This window comes from Leptonotus elevatus, chromosome 15, assembly GCF_054856555.1.
Source record: "Leptonotus elevatus isolate MCC_2025b chromosome 15, RoL_Lele_1.0, whole genome shotgun sequence".
Lineage (NCBI taxonomy): Eukaryota > Metazoa > Chordata > Actinopteri > Syngnathiformes > Syngnathidae > Leptonotus > Leptonotus elevatus.
This window is the reverse complement of record NC_141253.1, coordinates 6,516,513-6,537,383: the sequence shown is the minus strand read 5'-3', so window position 1 is coordinate 6,537,383 and position 20,871 is coordinate 6,516,513. Positions and strand designations below refer to the sequence as shown.

Genomic DNA, 20,871 nt, shown 5'->3' with positions numbered 1-20,871 from the left:
TGTAAAAAACGAGTGTGATATTGATTTTGATGGAGGGCATTTTTCTGCCACTAGATGGCATAATTGCATTTGTAAGACATTGGTGACAGCTTGGTGCATTTTTTTATTTTCATATTAAGAGCTATCTCATTTTTAACATGAAGTAACATGTGAAATTCTGCACATTTTTAAAACAATAAAAGAGATGTTGTAAAAAGCAGCGTTCAAAACTATGGCGACATCTTGTGTGCAATAATACATTTAGATCCATTCATATTCTATAGAGCGCGCCCGTATTGGGTCACTTTGGGCTGGTCTCCACCCAATCGCAGCAATGCAAAAGATGGCTGTCGCAAAAAAAAAAATAATAATATATATATATATATATATATATATTTATTTTTTTTTTTTTGCTTCTAACTACCCGTTATGAATAACGAGAGTCAAACTGTCTGCATTTAAGCTTTGAATGCAATCCTTCTTTTTTTTTTAATGACCAGACAAAACCCTCGCACACAATAAAGAGCTGTCAGAATGATTTCCTCTCAAAGCTTTAGAGAACTTTTAGTGAAACTGAGCCGCGAACGGCAATCCTCTCCCACCATCACGCCGTGGGCTCAAGGATTAACGCCATTGTCTTAATTGATCTCATTCAACCTATTTAATGCTTTCTGCTTGTTAATGCATCTTGTGATATCGCTGGAATGAGCGCAATTTGACAGACAGTATTATTGTTTCGTTTTTTTTTTTAAGTTTTTTTTAATGAGCTCCCGCTGATTGCTGCAGAAAGACTATGCTCATCTCCTGAGGCTGATTAGGCCTATACACCAATAATAAATACGCAATGCAGTTCATAAAGTGACAAGATAGTGTAACTGTACTGTATTACACAAGTTGTGTACATGTCATGTTTTATATAACTATACCGTAAGACGGTAACTTATCTTCAGTGCTGCATGTCACAATGCGCTAAGATCGTTAAAATGTCAATATTTCTATTTCGTTTTACAGGACACGGAAATCCTTAACACAGCCGTCCTCACCGGTCGTACAGTCGCTGTGCCTGTAAAGGTTGTCACCGTGGGAACTGACGGGGCGGTCTCGGATGTAACCGAGTCGGTGGAATGCAGGTCAACCGATGAGCAGGTTATTAAGGTAACTGTGGTGCGTGGCCGTCTTGTGTAACGTCGTTATTTATTGCTGGCACTGAACAGTTTTTCATTTCTTTTTTTCATGGTTATTTTGTGCAAGAGATGAATATACTGAATTGAACAAAAATGATGGGAAATAGTCTTAGGCAGGAGGAATAGTATCAGGATTATTGAAATCCACTCATGTACCAAATAGTTTTTCTTGCCTGATAGAAACACAAGGGATTGTCTTTTCGTAGAATTTTCAGACAGATTCTGAGCGCCGCGGACATGAGTCATGTAATCATCTATTGAATCATTGTAGAATGCGTCTTACTGAATACATTAGTAGTAGTAGATGTAGTAGAAGGGGTTTTAAAAAGTCATGCATCTGTTGCAAGAACTGTCATCAAGGGGATTCCTAACGAGAAGCGCCAGTGACGGAAATTGTTCTACTAAAACTACCTTTTTTTTTTTTACCTTTTTTTTTTATACTTTTTATGAGAATGGGCTAAGAAAAGTTTTAGTCAGCTTCATTTTGAACGTTTAGCTGGGAAAGGAAAAATAAATAAATAATAGTAATAACTATAGCCAGCAGATGAAATTTGATTGTTACAAGCAGCTTGTAATTAATCAAATTGTTTGTCACAAGAGTGTCACAAATTAGGGAAATGATGACAGAGATTATTTAGTAGTTAAGAATTAAGTTAAGTTTTAATTAAGTTTAAAAATAGAAGCGACGACGTAATGTACGTACATACACATGCAAACACAACTAAAAACAACTACTATATAGCTTGCAAATAATTTGTAAAATTTGTCAAATTTAAAATTATTGATTATTTGTAATTAATTATTTTTTACAAAGGTACTATTCCGAAGTTTGAGGCATCCTAAAGCTGTCACTTAAAATATATATTTTTTCCTCTATTTTTTGGGATTCATAATAGGTGAGTTGAACGAAACCAGCCCATGTTCTAATGCCAATTACTCAAAAATTGAATAAGGTAGAACCTTTTTTTGTGACGAAAAAAAAGAGTCCAATCTTCATGTGGTAGTTTCTGTGTTTACATGAAACACCATATTTATTCAATTACATCCATTTTTCATTTCAAAACCAAAAATGTTCTTCCCACTGGATCTTTTTGAACCCTCTACGTCTATATGTGAGCATTTTAGTCCAGCGTGAGCTGAATATTTCATGACCCTTGGCTGAGCTCTTCCAGTGCCCTTCTAGCATGTGTTTGCAGACGAGGAATTACTGATTTGCGTGTCAGAGAGAAGTCGCAGCTCTCTCGCAGGGTTTAATCATCCACTAAAGTGTAACACTACACACAATGACAGTGACCTTGCTATCTTGCATTTAAAATCTCACTTGCATATACTTAAGCTCTGTCAGCGGATTCATTGCATTGTTACTTTCTCTGAGCTACTGAATATGTAATTGCCAGGATAAGATATATACTGTATGTATGTGTGTATATATATATATATATATATATATATATATATATATATATATATATATATATATATTAGGGGTGTGAATTGCCTAGTACCTTTCGATTCGTATCACGATTCATAGGTCACGATTCGATTCGATACCGATTACTTTCAATATGAATCTATAAATTGATTATTGCGATATTTTTTTTAAACCTCAAAAATACTAATCAGTAAACTTGTACATGTACACTGTAAGATTTGTATGAAAATTATTTATTTATCTGACAATTCAGGTTGCACTCTGTTTCATGTTTGAACAGCACTGAAATAAAATATTAAGGCTTAATGTTCCATTAATATAACATTCTTCCATGCTTAATGTGTGAATCCTAACCCTAAGTAAGACGTTTTGTTGAATATTCCCATAATTTTTTTTATTGATGTTTAAAAATCGATTCGACCGCATATCGAATCGATTCGAGAATTGCGCGCTGTAATATCGCGATATATTGCTGAATCTATTTTTCTCTAATACCCCTAATATATATATATATTTGTTACACCCCTAATATATATATATATATATATATATATATATATATATATATATATATATTAGAGGTGTTAGAAAAAATTGATTCGGCAATATATCGCGATATTACAGCGCGCAATTCTCGAATCGATTCAATATGCGGCCGAATCGATTTTTAAACATCAATTTTTTTATGGGAAAAACGTCTTACTTAGGGTTAGGATTCACACATTAAGCATGGAAGAATGTTATATGAATGGAACATTAAGCCATAATGTTTTATTTCAGTGCTGTTCAAACATGAAACAGAGAGCAACCTGAATTTTCAGATAAATAAATAATTTTCATACAAATCTTAGTGTACATGTACAAGTTTGTTTGTTAAATGCAGTGGCTGTTATAAGCCTGAATTTTTGGATAAATAAATACATGTTTATACAAAACTTACAGTGTACATGGTCACATTTACTGATTAATATTTTCTAAATTTGAGTTAAAAAAAAATCGCAATAATCAATTTATAGATTTGTATCGGGTTTAATTGGTGTCGAATCGAATCGTGACCTACGAATCGTGATATGTATCAAATCGCCAGGTACTAGGCATTTCACACCCCTAATATATATATATATAAGACGGCAACCTCCTAATACATGATGGAAGACAACGAAATGTGGCTATGAAAATAAATGTTAATTCCATGAAGAAGCAGAACGAAATCAGTATAGCTAAAGGTTACCGTCGTCCTCAGATGTGACACGCTCATAATTTTAGCGATCAAAATGTCAATTTTCAAACTTAAACTTCTGAAAGTCCTTTGTGTTAAGCACAATAATCATTCTGTCAAAAGCTCAACATAACACAGTGGGTGGAAGCGAAGGTGTCAGTTTAATTCTTCCATGCTGTGACACCATCTCCGAGTAAATCTGCCAAATTTTATGCCGGGAAGACAGACGACAGTCTCGCTGAAACACCCGTTTGTTCCAAACTTTTGTGAATGTTGTCCAAACGACGACGAAATGAACTGACAAATCAAATTGTCGGGCAGATTGTTAAATATTTGACTGCAGATTTTGGCAGCGGGAAGGAACGTCCGACGGGGAGATTCTGCTGTTTTGAAGACACCTGTGACGTTGCGGATTGTACGTCTCCATACTGGAAGTACATCTGAGAAAATCAACCAACTGGTTGTCGCTCAAATTCATGCCACCACTCACCAATTTAGCTTGAGCTTATGTTTTTCCCTCTAGCGGGATCAGACGCGTCTGTTTCTTTTCCCAGCGCCATCTGCCGCGTTGGACGCTCGTCGTGGTTCTTTGCCATGATATCATCCTGCGCCCACAAACACGACACACGCGTATTCACGTGCGCATCTTCCCACCCCTCCGCTTTGTTGGATCTCCAAGGTGTCGGAGAGATGCGACTACGTGTACGTAAACGGGAAAGAGACGCGAGGAAAGAGCAAGGTGATGCTCAACTTCGCCTACAGCTTCCTGAGTGCGCAGCTGGAGATGAGCGTGTGGATGCCCCGCCTCCCCTTGCTCATCGACGTGGCCGACCCTGAACTCAACCAAGTCAAGGGCTGGAGGGTTCCTGTCGCCGTGGGACAAAAGAGGTAAGGGACACTTACGGAGTTAAATTGATTGTGTTTCTGAAAGATTTTGTGAATTGCTTTTATTGTTTATGAATATAGTTTGTTTTACATCTGAAGTGATGGAACATCTTGGACAAAAAGCTTTCTTGAGATTAGTCACTGAAATAAATGCAGTCCTAAGATTTTTTTTATTATTGTTATTTTTTGTCGTGCTACAATAAAGTATAATTGCACATCCACAACAGTAGGTGGCAGTGGCGCTCTCATTTAACAGGGTTTTTTTTCAGGCAAATTTTTTTTCCGTTAGTCATGGGGGTAAATTGTTGAGGCATGACATGTTTTCATCTTCTAATTGGGGGCGCGCGTGGTCGAAAAAAAATTGAGAACCACTGGTATAATGTTATATATAGTGGCTACAACTCTATTTTAATCCAGTTCAGTACATTTGTTAAGTACTTTTGAGTTTTTTTCAACTTATTAATGTTACATTTACATTTGTTCCTTTAGAAATGTTTGTTTAAAAAATAATAATAATAACATTTGTATTTCATTTTAATATGTAATATATTAATGTAATTATGATATATATATATATATATATATTTTTTTTTCCTATAGTCTTTAAGAACAGTTTTAATTTTCAAATTGTATAATGTTTCAGTGGCTAATAAAATAAATGTGCTTTTTAGGACTAAAACTTGCACCTTGCTTTTGATGAGCACTTGGGCCTCTTACAGTATTTTGATTATTATTATTATTATTATTTTTATTTATTTTCTTTTTGGGGGGGGTTGTGATGGTACTTGGAAGGTCAAGTGTTTTTTTATTATTATAATTATAATAATAATAATTATTATTATTATTATTATTTTATTGTGTAGTGTGATTTGTGTGCAATATTTAACCACGCGAAATACTTTATTACAGCAGTGGTTGTGTGTTTTTTATCTAATAAAGTTAAGTTGAACTGAGTTGAGTGGTATAAAATTGTAAATTGTGGGATTTTAATTGTCATGAAGATTTTGAGAGTATTTATTACTTATTGTCCATGGTTGCATTATGCAAATGTAGTAAATAAAGCACTCATTATTGTAGTTTTTACAGCTATTGTAGCTCTGGACCTGTCCATTGGCCAAGCTTTTAACATTTTCAGTTTGTGTAATTGGCCAATTAGAATGTAGTCATGAATGAAGTCATTATCATTGAAGTAATCTATGAAATGTATTAATGTCATTTTTATGTTTATTCTTTATAGTCTCATTGATCTTTATGAATAAAATACACTAGTATCACTCGGACAGACATATCACATTATATTGCTATTTCTAATTGCTGCAGACCCCACTGGGGGGCACTCTAACACAAATACAGCCCCCCCATTTCCCCACCCTCCCTTGCTGATCAGGGATCACATCAGGGCATTGAGAATGCATACGAGTCCATTTTTGCCGAAGAACAACCCATAAACGGATCACCCCGTGCCGCATATGCGCACCTTATGTTCACAAATGCATTTAACCCTCGGAATCTGTGACCGGTTTACTCAGTGCCCCCAACATGACCTGACCTCAGGCGTAAATCGTACCTCGGTTTCGACTGCTATGATGTGGAGGAGATAACTGAGCCCCCGTTATCGGACTTAAGCCAAACGATAGCGCCAGAGCATGTTAACCTGTCAGCCTGTTTTTTCTGCTCAACTGGCTGCGACTCGTTAGACCTAATGGAAAGCGAAGAAAGAAAAAAAAGACCTAATGGAAAGTGTCACCGTCATCCCACACATCAGCGCTTCCCCGACCCCCACCCCAGCCCACCTGATAGCGAGAGATCACCAGATTGCAGGCAGAACCTGAAATACCATCATTTCGTCTATTCCGAATACACATATTTACATAGTTTTACTAGGGTTGTCAAAATGAGTCCGTTAATTTTGACTTAATTTAAAGATTAATGATAAGGTTATTCCAATAAAAGTTGTGTTTTTTGCAGCGTAGGAAGAGCATATGCCCGTGAATAATGATAAGATGCTGTATGAATGGCCATTCTTTTGAGTGATAAAAGTGCCGCGAGTAGCACGCTAATTAGCATTAGCGAGTCAGACTGGAGTAGATCATGACGATCCTTTGCCCGTCCATCGAATTGCAGACCCAAAAATCGGCATTGAATCGAATCGTGGGACAGTCAAAGATTCCCACTCCTAATTTATACTATAAACCAAAGATGTAGGCCGTTTAAACATTTTCACAATTAACTCATTTACTGCCATTGACGGCTATTGACGTCAAAAATTCATTTGAACTATTTAAATTAGTTTAAAAAAAAAATATTCACTTTTGTTAACAAGAGTATGAAAACCTAGATTTTTTTTATTGTACATTTAGAACAGATATAAAATGTATGATTAATCGTCATGCGATTAATTACAATTAAAACATTTAATCGCCTGACGCGATTAAAAAAAAAAGAAGAAAAGATTATTAAAAATTAGGAGCATCAAGCGATTACATTTTTTAGTCGTAATTAATTGCATGACTTCACAAGTTAACTCCCGATTAATCACAAATTTTATATCTGTTCTGTAGGTTTTTATGCTCTTGTTAACAACGGGGAAAAAATGTTAAACTAATAGAAATAATTAAAGTGAATATTTTACGTCTGTAACCGTCAATGGCAAACAATGAGTTAAATAGTGACGCTAAGCGATTTATAATATGGATGGGATGGTTAAAAGGACCAATTTAGGTCTTTGTGATAAAAAGCCTATAGAACCAACAAGAATTGTCTCAAGGGAACACAGTGTTTAGCTTTATAAACATTTTTTTCCGTCTTCCAAAGGGTACCTGCCACGAGCAAATAAATGACAGAGAAATTGCAAAATATTAGCTGCCCTTTAGAACAAAATAAGAATGCAAGCACAGCTGCAGGTTGTCTCTTGAAGCTGTTTTTTTTTTTTTATGGATTTTTGAAAATAGCGAGAGGCCTCTGACTTTTGGGTGGTCAGAAATGCAGCCAGCACCAAAACGGAACACAGCAGCTTTGACTCTAATAAATGCCACAGAAGCTAAAGGACGTGTATCCCTTGAAAAACAACCTTTGGCACACTGTACTTTGTGTATATCCAGGTACGACGAGGAGGAGGATGACGGAACGGCCGAGGAGAGGACCGACAACTCCTGCGTAGCTCAGTACCAGAGCACCACCCTGCAAGTTCTGACACATTTTGTGTCCGAAAGTGACGAGGTCCAAGACGCCGAGGACGAGCAAAGCCAGCAGAACTTCCTGCTAGGCAGCGACTGGCAGGTGGACGTGACGCAACTGGTGAAGGACTCGCTGAGGCTGGATGACCCAAAGATTGCTCAACTGTGGGAGGGACAAGTCGTAATTGGACGGAGCGCCGGTTTGACCAAAATACAGGTAATGTGGGCATTTTTGTGACATGTCACTTGGAGTATTTTAGGCATATTTTCTCATTAGCTACTAGGGAATGCGAATTCCACATTTATGTGAACCTAGTGGTGGTTTCTGATATGTGTCATGTGTGTGGCCGCATGGCCAGTTAAAGGTCAAAGCGGGTCTCGCACAGGGTGCCACGCAAGCAATAACCACCACCGTACCTGAGCATCCATTATCCAAACTGTCACCATTGCATAATATTTCCAACTTTTAAATGTGAAACGGTGTTAATTTTGACAAGAAATTTTAATGTAGTTTTAGTTAGTCTTTTAGTGCTGTCACTATCGAATATTTTCAATTAATCTATCGATTATTCAATTGATTAATCGACTTATTTGATTTGTTTTAATTTTGCATTAAGTGTATTACAAAAACATTTTTCTGATTACTGTTTATTAACCAGTGATTGGTGTTTATTTCGTATTTGTATAGTGATAAAAAAAAAAAAAATGTAAATGTTGTACTATGTTACCGGTTCGGTCATTGTTTTCCAAAGGAAAAACAGATGTTTACAAATGTCTTGTTTTCGTTAAACACAGAAGATAATCAGTCTTCTTTCAAGAAGGAGTACTTGATATAAAATAGATATAAAATAGTTGTCAGTTAATTTAATAATAATCAATTACGTGTCGATTAATTGATTAATTTTGACAGCTCTACAGCTCTTTTGACAAAAATTAATTACTTTTAGTCATTTAGTCATCTGATTGTATTTTTGTTTTAATCCAATTTTAGTCAACGACCACAAAAAGCAATTTTAGTCGACAAAATGAAAAGCAATTTTAGTTGACTAAATTGACAATTTAGTCAGTTTTACTTCAGCATACATTTCAACTTTTATACAGAAAATTAACACACCTATATGTAACTGTAGTTTAACACACATTTAACACAACGGTGTCTTTATTAAACTTTATGTCAATGAAACATGTTGAACTGACAATAATTGTAAAAAAAAAAATTTAAACTTAGTTTTCAGCCAAAAAAAAAAAGGTGCATAATTGCCTGAGATTAATTTTTACAGCTGCACAATTAAATTAAACATTTGAACATAAAAAAAAAGTGCAGCAAACAGTTTCTGAGTGGTTCTTTTCTCCCACCCATGTGACTGGATTTTGTGAATTTTTGTCACTGTGTATTTCATTTTAGCCATTCACGAAGTTTTCAGTCAATGTGTCAAATAGTTTTCATTTTCGTGGAAAAAAAAATAATTGTGACGAAAATTTTGCATTGACGAAATCATCACTGATGTGAAATAATGTTATGCTAACAGAAGGCCCACAGGCACATTTGAAATCGCTTCCCCAGGCTGAGCCAGCACATGGTTTGACTTCAGGAGTGAGCTTTTCATGTTTTCGAAAGATATTCACCAAAACCACAGATGCGCTTCTGAAACGTCAACATCTGATCTTGGTATCGGTCAGTTTGACATATTTTAAAATAGCTTGAGGACTTTTTTTTTTGCATGATTTCATCACATTTTCCCTTTCATTCAGCTAAACAATGTTATTTGCTCTCCGCTGATACAAATAAAGGAATACTTTTTCCCCCCCGAGTGGCTCAGAATTCAACGATTTAAAACGACGGTAGAAATCACGTAGATCAACTCAAACTTGGGCTTAGTTTGCAACCTGAAATCCTCAGACACTGTATTTGATTTGTAAGTAGGAGTAAGCAAGTGTTGGTTCCGTGTCTTGCAGGTACTGTCTCCTCTGACATCATTGGTCCTTGCTGAGAGGACAATCAGGGTGCTGGATGATAAAGTGAGCGTGACAGAGCTCGGGGTGCAGTTGGTGTCCGGACTCTCGTTGTCCCTGCACCTCAGCCCAGGGAGCAACAGTGCCATTGTCGCCACTGCGGCCACACAGGAAGTCATTGAAGCGGCCCAACAGGTAGAGCCTTTGTTTTTTTTATTCAGTGTGATTGTAGTGAGAGCAGAATACTAGTGATGGCAAAATGAAGCTTCATAAAGCACTTGTGATATTTTTTGACTCCTCTAGATGGCACTCTTGGTTGAAAGATGCAGTGGAAATGTAATCAATTTCCTTTGCACTAGCCTTCATATTTAAACCAAGAGCACCATCTAGGGGAGTCAAAAAATATCACAAGTGCTTCATGAAGCTTCATTTTGCCATCACTACAGAATACCGCATTTGGTATATATAGTGTGTACCGTATCGGTAGTGAAGCGCTCTTTATGTTTGGCGAACAAGTTCAAGTCATGGCGGTAATTAAAGCTGTGTTTTTATTTTTATTCTCATGATTAACTTTACATTGGGACTGCTTGCCTTTGATTTGCATAGACAACCAGTGAACGTCTCTGTTATTGTGATCATTATAATTTCAAATGGCAGCAGGCAACTGACTTTTCCCTTGGAGAGGAAATAATATTTGTCTTCAGGAGATATTTTCTCCAATTTCCTTCTGTGTCATATAATTAGGATGCACTTGCAATTCACGGTTTCTCCTTCCCTTTGTATTTTTTTGAAGCAATGTGCATATTATTGTTTTTCCTGAGTTATTTTCAGAGTTTGTTTGCATACTGGGTTACTGAAGCCTTGGCGAGGGTTCACAAGAAGTAGTTACTGCCTCATCTTGTTTGTCCTATGCTATTATCTCCAAACTGTTCCCGTTATTTTTCAAATAGGGTACCAAGTTTCTACTTGACACCAACTTCTTGTTGACGTTAAATACATAATGAAATATAATGATATCACACTATCACCACCCTCCCTGAGCCGTCACCTTATCGTGGTGGGTGACAGAGGCAGGGACCTTGGTGGTCTAATCCCTGGCTCCAGAAGTGTCTAGGGATGTGGGATATTGTTCTTTTGTGGTTAAGAAGAGGTGGTCGATCTTCGTTCCGACCCTTACCGACGGGTTGTGACCGCCAAAACAGGATCCCGGATACAAGTGACCCAAATTGTGTCCGGGCTCTCCCTTAGAAATAGGGTGAGAAGCTCGGTCATCCAGGAAGGACATTGAGAGGAGGAGCCACATGAGGCGGCTCGGACATCTGGTTTGAGTGCCTCCTGGACGAAGTGGCTGGGGAGAGGAAAATCTGGGTTTCCCTGCTTAAGTTGCTGGCCCTGCGACCCGACCTTGGATACTTGCAAGGAAATGAATGGATGAATCCTAATATCCGTACCCTACCTCTCACCTGAAGTCCGCTGGGATAGGATCGAATACACGCGCAACCCGAGTAAAGGGGTACTTCATTTATATAGCGCTTTTCCACCTCGAAGCGCTTTACGTTTGACTACTCATTCACCTACTGATGACGCAGCATCAGGAGCAACTGGGGGTTCGATACCTTGCTCAAGGGTACTTCGATGTGGTCACAATTGCATGGGATCAAACCCACAACCTCTTGCGTGTGAGACGACCACTCTACCACTGAGCCATGCCGCCCCAAAGTGTACGGATATGCGGTATAGACGATTGATGGATGATTTGTTTACATGTTTAGTAAAAAGGTGGAATTTCTAACAAAACTAAAACCTCCTCTGTTATTTCTCTAGGAGTCCTTCATCAGTGCCTGGCTGCAGTTTAGCGATGGCTCCATGACTCCACTCGAGAATTACAACCCAGCCCACTTCACCCTGACAGCCACTTCGCTGGACGAGCGAGTGGTGGCGGTGCAACGCAATGCAGCTTGGAGTTGGCCGGTCGTGGTGGCAAAGGGCGAAGGTCAAGGCTTGCTCGTGCGCGTTGAAATGAGCATGTCCGAGATGTGCCAGAATGGAAAGAGGCGCCCCAATTTAGCCACTGGGATGGCCAACGTGCAGGTGAGGTTTGGCGGACCCGAGGAGCTCTATAAACATTCGGGAGAGCGGCGCACCCGACCCGATACTCCTTATTATGGCGGATCCATCTCTGATATGGAAACTGGGCTAATTAACCGTGGAGCTACTACCATCAGGGGCCACGTCCCGGTGAGGGCCAACGGGGGCCGCCTGTCGGCAGACACGGGGGGGAAAATCCAAGGTGAAATCGCAGACTATCCGGACCAGGTTGAGCATCCGCGTAGTCGCAGCACCGATGACGATCTCCCGACCCGAAGAGCCATGACCGACCTGGAGATCGGGATGTACGCCCTGTTGGGGGTCTTCTGCCTGGCTATCCTCGTATTCCTCATTAACTGCATCTCTTACACATACAAGTACCGAAGTAAGCACCTGTCTCTGGAGGCCACGGAGACCATGCCCCATTCCCACGACTGGGTTTGGTTGGGCCAAGAGGAGGGGCTGTGCCTGCAGCAACAGCAACTGGACGAGCTGGGCGGCACCCCCGAGGAAGGTAGCCAACTGCTAAACGGAGGCGCCCAGCACGGGAATCCGAGCACGGCAGGATGTCGAGATCCCAGAAGCGAGTCGCTTAACTCCCCGACAACCAAGAGGAAGCGAGTGAAATTCACCACTTTTTCCAACATCAAATCCAGCAATGGATGTCCCGTCCTTAGCCCGTTAGCATTAATGCAAACCAGCGAGATCAAGTGGGTTTGTCCAGACATTGAGCTCGGGGACTCCAAGGATCTTAGGAACTACATGGAGAAGTTGAATGAGAACGCTATCAAGAACATCGCTTAGAAGCCGGTCGGTGATTCAGCGAACTTTAAGCGAAACTCACCTGAATGCCTTCAGAATGAAGACGGGAAGTTAAGGTGATGAAGAAACCAGACGCTGGCTCTTGTGTTTCGTCGTATTTCACTCGCACGCCGCGGCTACAACTTTGGACCTGTGACGGCACTGAGAAAAGGAAGAGCGACTGCCCGCGATCAATTATTCGCCACAGCACCGCCACAAAAGACAAAATGTGAACTTGATATTGTTGCTTAACTTAAATGTTTGTTCTTTGTATTTAATTGCGGTTCCGTTTCATATTCTGTGCGTCCTGTACTTTGGTTTTATTTTCTTTTTGATATCATCATATTTTCCTTGTATTGTTTGTGTTCTGCTTGCTTTTGCAGAGTTGCTGTATGCCCTGTACTGCAAATCGGCAATTATAGATTCTTGGAGGAATTTTCTACCTATATAAAGGCAAAAGTTTTATTTAGTGGTATTATATGTACAGTAAGAATTTGTATGAATACGTTTTCTTCGATTTTTGCTTTGACTCCAGAAACCAGATCAACGCATGGCGTCGAGGGGGAAAGGAATGTGTATTGGATCTGGTACCTGGAATGAAGGTGTGTAGATAAGGAATAACCCTTGGGACATGTCGGTATTGTCATATTGCAGTCAAACATTATTTAAAAAAAAAAAAAAAAGAGTTTTGGGTTGGCTTATGTACGTTGCTACTGATTCGAACTGTGTTCTTAGCCGCCCTTCTCTCCTTTTGATTCTGTTGCTTCACTCATTTGAAGTCAACTCATTTGACTCATTGAATAGAATAAACTGATTATGATTTTAGAGCACCGTAGACAATCTCTTATTTATAAGTCCGTCCCGGTGTACCATCTGTATGGCCCAAGTTGCGCACTTAAAGAACTGTATGTGACAATTTTGGATTCCTTGAAAAAAAAACATGTCATGACAGCGAATAAACAAACAATCACTAACTGTGAAATGTGGCCTCGTCACTCATCTTGTCAAGCACGCGTCAAGCTCGTCCTTCCGAAATGAATTGTGTCTGAAGGTGACTCCTCTCTGTCACTCTGACGTGTGATTCATTGGCCTATCTATAATTTATCAGTCTGACCGCTTGTATTTTTGGTTTATTTACGTTATATACGAAGTTATCCGAGTCATCACAAAACTGCCCAGTTTTGAAAATCTGGTCACACGAACCGTATGCACAATGCACATTACGGTATTATTTTCTCAACTGTAAAAAAAAATAAAAATAAAAAAAAAGTGTTGAATATTGTGCCAAGGCTAACATTGTCGACTTTTAAAGCGGAAGGTCGGAGTGACGTCGAACCTCATCACCACCACGAACCAATATTTGAAAATATCAAGTTTACCATAATCTAACCCAAGTATGAGCCACAAGTACTGCTCAAGCGCTTGAAACTCTTGGAACCTTCACAGGCAATTAGTCTCGTTGCTGACTATTACAGACGTGCTCTTCTTTCTCAAAGGGCAAACTAATTAGAGACGTCATGTTAATGTGGCATTTCCCATGCAACTCACCTTGTGCCCCCTTTAGTTATGGAACATGCGAGTCTCGTAACATTGAGGTGAAGTGAACCCAAGAAATGACGAACAAAGTGGCTAACAGCACATTTGAGTCGACTATAAATCTGGCATTTTCGTTTTTTATTTGAGTCCAAGAAAACATCATTTTATTTGTCTTTGTCTAGTTTTAGTCAACAAGAACTGTCAACGTTTTAGTCGAGTTTTAGTCAGGACTATCCATGTATATTTTGCAGGTAAGATTATTTCACATGAAAATTTCTCTCATCTTTTTGATGAAAAACAACTTCACACACAATTACAGTGGCTACTACGGCTCCAATGCGTAGAAGCTAGTAAGTTAGCAAGCATTAGTTAGCGGCAGGGTTATTATTGTTTGGGAATTTTCATTATGGTTAGTTTTTATTTCGTTTTCGAGTTTTGTTTTTCAAATTTAGTTAGTTTTAATTCGTTTTCAGGGCGGCTCCGTTAGTTTTTATTAGTTTTAGCGGTTTCAAAAATGCTTAGTTTTAGTTTAGTTTTAATTTTAGTTTTAGTTTTTTTTTAATGTTCATTACTTGTGTGCAGTATTTAATAAATAACATGGTGGAATGAAAAAACGCCAACGCCCCTCTTACCTCGCATTGCGTTTCGGATTAGGTGAGCCATTGGAGCCAAAAGTCAAACACGCAAAAATGGCACTTGGGAGCGACGTCATCGGAAATGTGCTTTTTGATTGGCTGCTGCTAGATGACATCACTTCTGCGCAACACACCCGTCCTTATTAATATTTAAATAAATATTGTTAAATCACATTTAAAATCAACCCCAAAGGCTGATGTATTAAATTAATTGCCAAAGACGAAATCTAAGGACATTTTCACTATAATTATGTTAGTTTTAGTTAGTTTTGTAAATGTAAAATGTAGTTTGTTAGTTTTTGTATTGAAAAAAAGTATTTTCGTTTTTATTTTATTCCGTTAACGAAAATGTTTTTTGAATTTTTGTTTTAGTTATATAGTTAGTTTTAGTTAACTAAAATAACTTTGGTTAGCGGTCAGATTAACATTATTGTTGGAACATTGTAGCCGTTGTATTAATGTACTTTTTCATCTCGTCTTTCTTCATGAACTGAAACGTCCATAGATTTTTAGTCCAGTTTTTATTAAGTGAAGTACATTTTCGTCTCGTATTCATGAGTCGACGAAAACGCATACTGATTTAGTCCCAGTTATTGTTTATTAATGAGGGTTTACGTCTTGTCTAGTCTAGTTTCCACCCGGTGAAAAATGTGTGTTGACGAAAATATTTTTCGTTAATGAAAATTAACGTTAGTTCTTTGCATCACTATACGGAAAATCCTGTGATTGCTGTCAGGATCAGGTCCACTTGTTTTGACACTTTGCTTGCAACTTAGAGAGTACGCCCCCCCAAAAAATAAATACTTTGGCACCTATTGATCCCCAACCTGTCTGCTGAACTCGAAATTCTGTCCCGGTGCCAAAGACATCCCATCCTTAACTGCTGCCTCAATGTTCCCGTCTGAAACATCGCCCTTGTATTCGTTTCCTTCCAGTGTTAACCTTCCTCGACTCTTACTCGGGCCTTCGTCGGAAAACTGGCAGGTAGTCGACACGTTGACAACTCATCAGTTATAATGAATCAGACGGCCGTCACCGGTACAAACCATCCGCACTGTGCCGGCACACCGTTGCCGACCTGTTCCACTGATTTCCCTGCTGTTGCTATACCAACACTGCTTAACCCATTGGACAAGGAAGCGTGTCTCCAAATGGACGACATGCTTCACTATGAGGCGGTAAAAAACTGCATCACTTCTATTTTCTTCTTCTCTTCGAGTCGAGACCAGGAGCACCAGAGTTAACAACGCTGGCACGGACTGTAATTCTATAACAGTCGTCGATCATTATGGGAAACAAAAGTCATTTTTAGCTTCACTCGTGGTGCCCCGGCTCCTCGTAGATTTGTTCCCAAACATGTTTCTGCAACTCCGCCAACACACACTGAGGGCCACCTCTCATCTCTTCTGCTTACATTATCTCTGATGATATTTTTGTTTTTACTTTCTGTTTTTTTTTTCCAGTGTCCTTGGGGGAGTCCATTGGGGTAATAATGTGTATTCTGGCCCCCTTTTGTGTGTTACATTAATGAGGACTTGTGTGTCTTGGTATTACAAGCACAATGTCATGCTGACAGACCAGGCGGAAACGATTGCTTTGGATGGAGTTGTTTGTACTAAACAGGGGGGGGGGGGGTTTAAATAGCAGCGTAGTGCATTGTATCATACCGAGCCATGTTTATAATGTTATTTTTAATGTATCTGTTACCTTAACTGTTACTTAAAAGCAGCTCTTGTATTGGATGTAATGAGATTGTGTACTAAATGGTGCATGGACTATTCACATTAACTCATTCACTCCCAACCATTTTCACTCCGAAGCAACCCCCTTCGCTCCTGGCTGTTTTACTGGATTTTAACTGATTTTGCAAGGTCGTCAGAATATTGTGTTTTATTGCTATAAAAACATGGAACCTACCAAAAGAAAGATTAGAGTCTCTTCTTTCATCAGGAAAAAAAAGTATATTTTGTATCTGTTTCAGCTTTGCAGAAATTATTATTAGAATATAGCTAAGTTTCATCATTATTCACAAACCTGTTTAAAACACTGGCAAAAAGAGCTTGTTGCAAAATGGCCCTGGTTGATCTCGTATACTCTGCTGCCACCTGCTGGCCGTTTTTGTAATAACTATTATTGCTTTAAACGACCTCTTCAGGTCAGAGGCTGCATCAAAGCCTTCTGGTTGCTCTAGCAAAAAAACAACAACTTAGAAATATGTTTTGGGGACCATGGCAATATTTGAAATAGAACGTATTTATACGTTTTGGGAGCAAATGAGTTCATGCTAAATTTTCATGTAGGGGTGCTCTCACTTTTTATTGCCAGGGGTTTAGCTGTTAATGACTGTATTTTGAGTTATTTTGACGGAGCAATAAATTTACAGTGCTATATAAGCTGTACTTTTTTTTTGTCCTCTGCTCTTTTTTTTGATAGTTAATTTTCAGTCAGTCTGTTCATTTTTTGTTCCAAAAAACAAAACAAAAAACTGTCAAAGATTAGATTGAGACATACTGCTAATAAGCTTGACTTTAATCTAACAAAGAAACCAACTTTAGAATGAAATCTTAAATGCCAATTTATTATGTTACTGTTTTCTATTATTTTCTCTCATAAATTTTTTGTTCAATCAGAAGTTTGTACTCTGTAGTCTCCGTTTGTGCAAATAGTCTGTTAATTAAAGATAAGTTTTAATTATTGCATGTAAATTGGTCTGAGCTATCAGTTCAATAATCTTCCTCCATCACATTTTTTTTTTCGTCACATGACTTCGGAATCGTGTTTTGCCGAGACAAAAATGTCATCTACTTTCAAAGCTGCATATCGTAGCATTTTAATTAGTTGGTTCTGTAAGCTTTCCTGAGTAAACTGAAGTAGCATCAGGATATATGGGATTGACATTTTATCTTTAGCATGAAGTGATGTTTGTATCTTTGCTTACCTTTTGGCCCAATTGCAGGCATTGCATGCAAACAAAACTACATGTCGTCTTTTAAGGCGGAATTTCTGCTTCCTCCACAAAATATTGCAAGCACAACATTTCTTTTTTGTTAAGTAGGCGGCGGCGCGTGTGTGTGTGTGTTTGTGTTTGTGTTTGTGTTTGTGTTTGTGTTTGGAGTTGCTGATCAAAAACTATTGACTTGTCTTTTTCCCGCCTGTAGAAATGATAAAAAGGATAAACAATGCCAACGGGAAGATGCGCGCACACAGTGGTAGGTACGAGATCTCTTGAGGGGAGAAAATATTAGAACTTTTTTGTTTTTCTGAACAAAAGGATACCTTCGCAAACAAGTGGAACTTGTGTTACTACCGATGGAAGAGATGCAAAATGACGATCTGCATTTCATTGAATTGTGAGGCGTCTTGCTTTTTGTTTGCCAAGTATTCTTGTATCTAGTTAGCACAGTTTTGTGTCATACATTTCAGCAACTATGATTTGTTGCGACTAAAAAAAGAATAAATTGAGAAAAATACGGCCATGTTTGCATGCCAAATTCTTTCCTGAAATCTGTGGAGAATTGTGGTTTAGCTTTATGCACAAAACTATTGCACCTTTTAATCAGTTAATTCATCACTTTCAGACTCGAGCAAAAGCCAAAAGTGTGGCATAGAATTATTTTTTTTATTTTTTGAAAAACGCGGATACAAGGTGAAAGCAAATCCCAGTAAAGATATACAGTGTATAAAATAAGTCTGCACACCCCCCTGTCCGAATGCCAGGTTTTTGTGCTTATGTTAAATACATGAATAAATAAATAAATTAAATTCAACTCGATTGTATTATTTTCTCTTTTTAAGACAGGAAGTAATAAATCAATAATATAGAATACATTAAATAAATAAATAAAACCTTCCAATTCATTTCCGAGTCCAGGGCCGGACTGGCCAGCTGGCGTACGGGGGCAGATGCCTGAGGGGCCGATTCGGTGTTATTTCATTTGAAATGTTCCTCCATTTTACCCACAATTTAGAGGGACAAGCCCATTAGTCCACTTTATAACATAGACAGCAAAACAGGAAACAATGACTTTCTCAGTTAGATGTGTCCCTGTCCCAATACTTTTGCGCCATTTTTACAGCATGCTCGTGAGAAAGGAAGCTTTGTGTTTAATGTTCCGTTCCAAATTGATCAGACGGTGGGTGTCCCTTCCCTTCAAAATGTCAAGTCTACTCATCTTGATGCCGCTTTATTGATTTATCAAATTATAGGCTTGCCTACGAGAGGTGACAAGCAACATTAGCACTAAATTGAGAGGGAGGACATTGTATTTTTCGTGTCACCGGATGCCTTTTGCTCCAATCAATAAAACACCCTCCTTGAATCCTTGCTTTCTACATTTCATGCACTCACTGATTTTTTTTCTTGAAGAGTGCTTGACACATTTTCTTTGTGTTGTACGACCGTCAAATGTGAAGGGGCGTCCATTTTTTGCGTGTGTGGCTTGTGCGTCGGTTAACGTGGCCAACTCCATTATGTTAACATTGTCGGCGTGCTTTTTTTTTTCCTTTCGTTCTCACTCATTCAAACATTAATTTTGCAGCCTTTTCCACCGTGTCAAGAACCTTTTACTTGAACAAATCCGACGGACGATAGCAACCGCGCAGTTTATTGAAATGCAAATAGGGTGTTACATGAAAACAAATTTGCATTTGGGGGGTTACTTTTGTCATTAATGATTGTTATAAAGATGGATGGATGGTATCTACGTGAGTTTATTCAGTCGCCTCAATTTTTGATCTGTATTGAATATAAAATGTTCATTATGGAGAAAAGCAGTTGCATCTGTTGGACCAATGTCTGCCCTGCAAGTAATGAAGAGTTGCCCAACGTGCCAGATTTACATTCATCCGGCCGGGCACAAGTCAAGGGGCAGTGTTTCTCGAAGTGTGAGGCTCCCTCTAGTGGTACGCCAAGAAATCACTGAATTAAAGCTATAAAGCAAAGAGCATTTCAGTAGAAAATTGTCTTAGTTTGCAATGATGTGTTCTATGCACCCCCACTACTCTTAACACGGTATTCTACTTAATGTTACGTTTGTGGAATATGAATTAACCACCTGTTTTTAATCCATCTCGGGGCGGCCATTTTGCTACTTGACTGAAAATGACATTACATATTATTGTAAAAAAAAAAAGAAAAAAAAAAAGATGAAATTCATTACAACTCGCAGTGATTAATTAGCTTGACTCAGATGTTATGTTCATCCCTAGCGGTAACATAAACCAAAAGAAAATATATAAGCTTGATTCTACACTCTATGCTGCCAAAGTTGCATTTACTGTAAAAACTTCTTCTTCTTCATTTTTTCTTCTATTTATTTTTATTTTTTTTAAACCAAGAGCATTCTCAGCAGGGAGTTTTGTTCGTCTCCTTCCAGACACCAAACAAACCATCTGTCTGCCAGCGTAACACAAGCCTTCTTCACACACCAGACAAGGAAAGCAGCATTTGGGGACAAAATAAGACCAATTACGGAGGGAGGGAAAAAAAAAAATCATCTCTTTCTCATCCTTACCTCCTCGGAGTGCCGGTGCATCTCAGGTTGGCTTCTGACAGTAAATGTTGCGATACACACACACACACACACACACACACACACACACACACACACACACACACACACACACACACACACACACACACACACACACACACACACACACACACACACACACACACACACACACACACACACACACACACACACACACACACACACACACACACACACACACACACACACACACACACACACACACACACACACACACACACACACACACACACACACACACACACACACACACACACACACACACACACACACACACACACACACACACACACACACACACACACACACACACACACACACACACACACACACACACACACACACACACACACACACACACACACACACACACACACACACACACACACACACACTCACACACACACACACACACACACAGGTGTGTACTT

The 20,871-nt window shown here is 38.7% G+C and overlaps 1 protein-coding gene across 5 annotated transcripts in view; it reads left to right on the top strand.

The window, feature by feature from the left end:
- The window catches only part of LOC147161782 (transmembrane protein 132C-like), a 173,359-nt gene extending 159,660 nt beyond the window's left edge, over positions 1–13,699 (top strand). For all 5 annotated transcript variants that reach the window (XM_086096140.1, XM_086096142.1, XM_086096141.1 and 2 more), the window contains 5 exons: positions 991–1,134; positions 4,494–4,702; positions 7,801–8,092; positions 9,832–10,023; positions 11,653–13,699. In XM_086096140.1, coding sequence (XP_085952266.1) covers positions 991–1,134; positions 4,494–4,702; positions 7,801–8,092; positions 9,832–10,023; positions 11,653–12,720 — 1,905 coding nt within the window. In that variant the 3' untranslated portion in view covers positions 12,721–13,699. The remainder of the gene's footprint in view (positions 1–990; positions 1,135–4,493; positions 4,703–7,800; positions 8,093–9,831; positions 10,024–11,652) is intronic.
- The last annotated feature ends 7,172 nt before the right edge of the window (positions 13,700–20,871 follow it).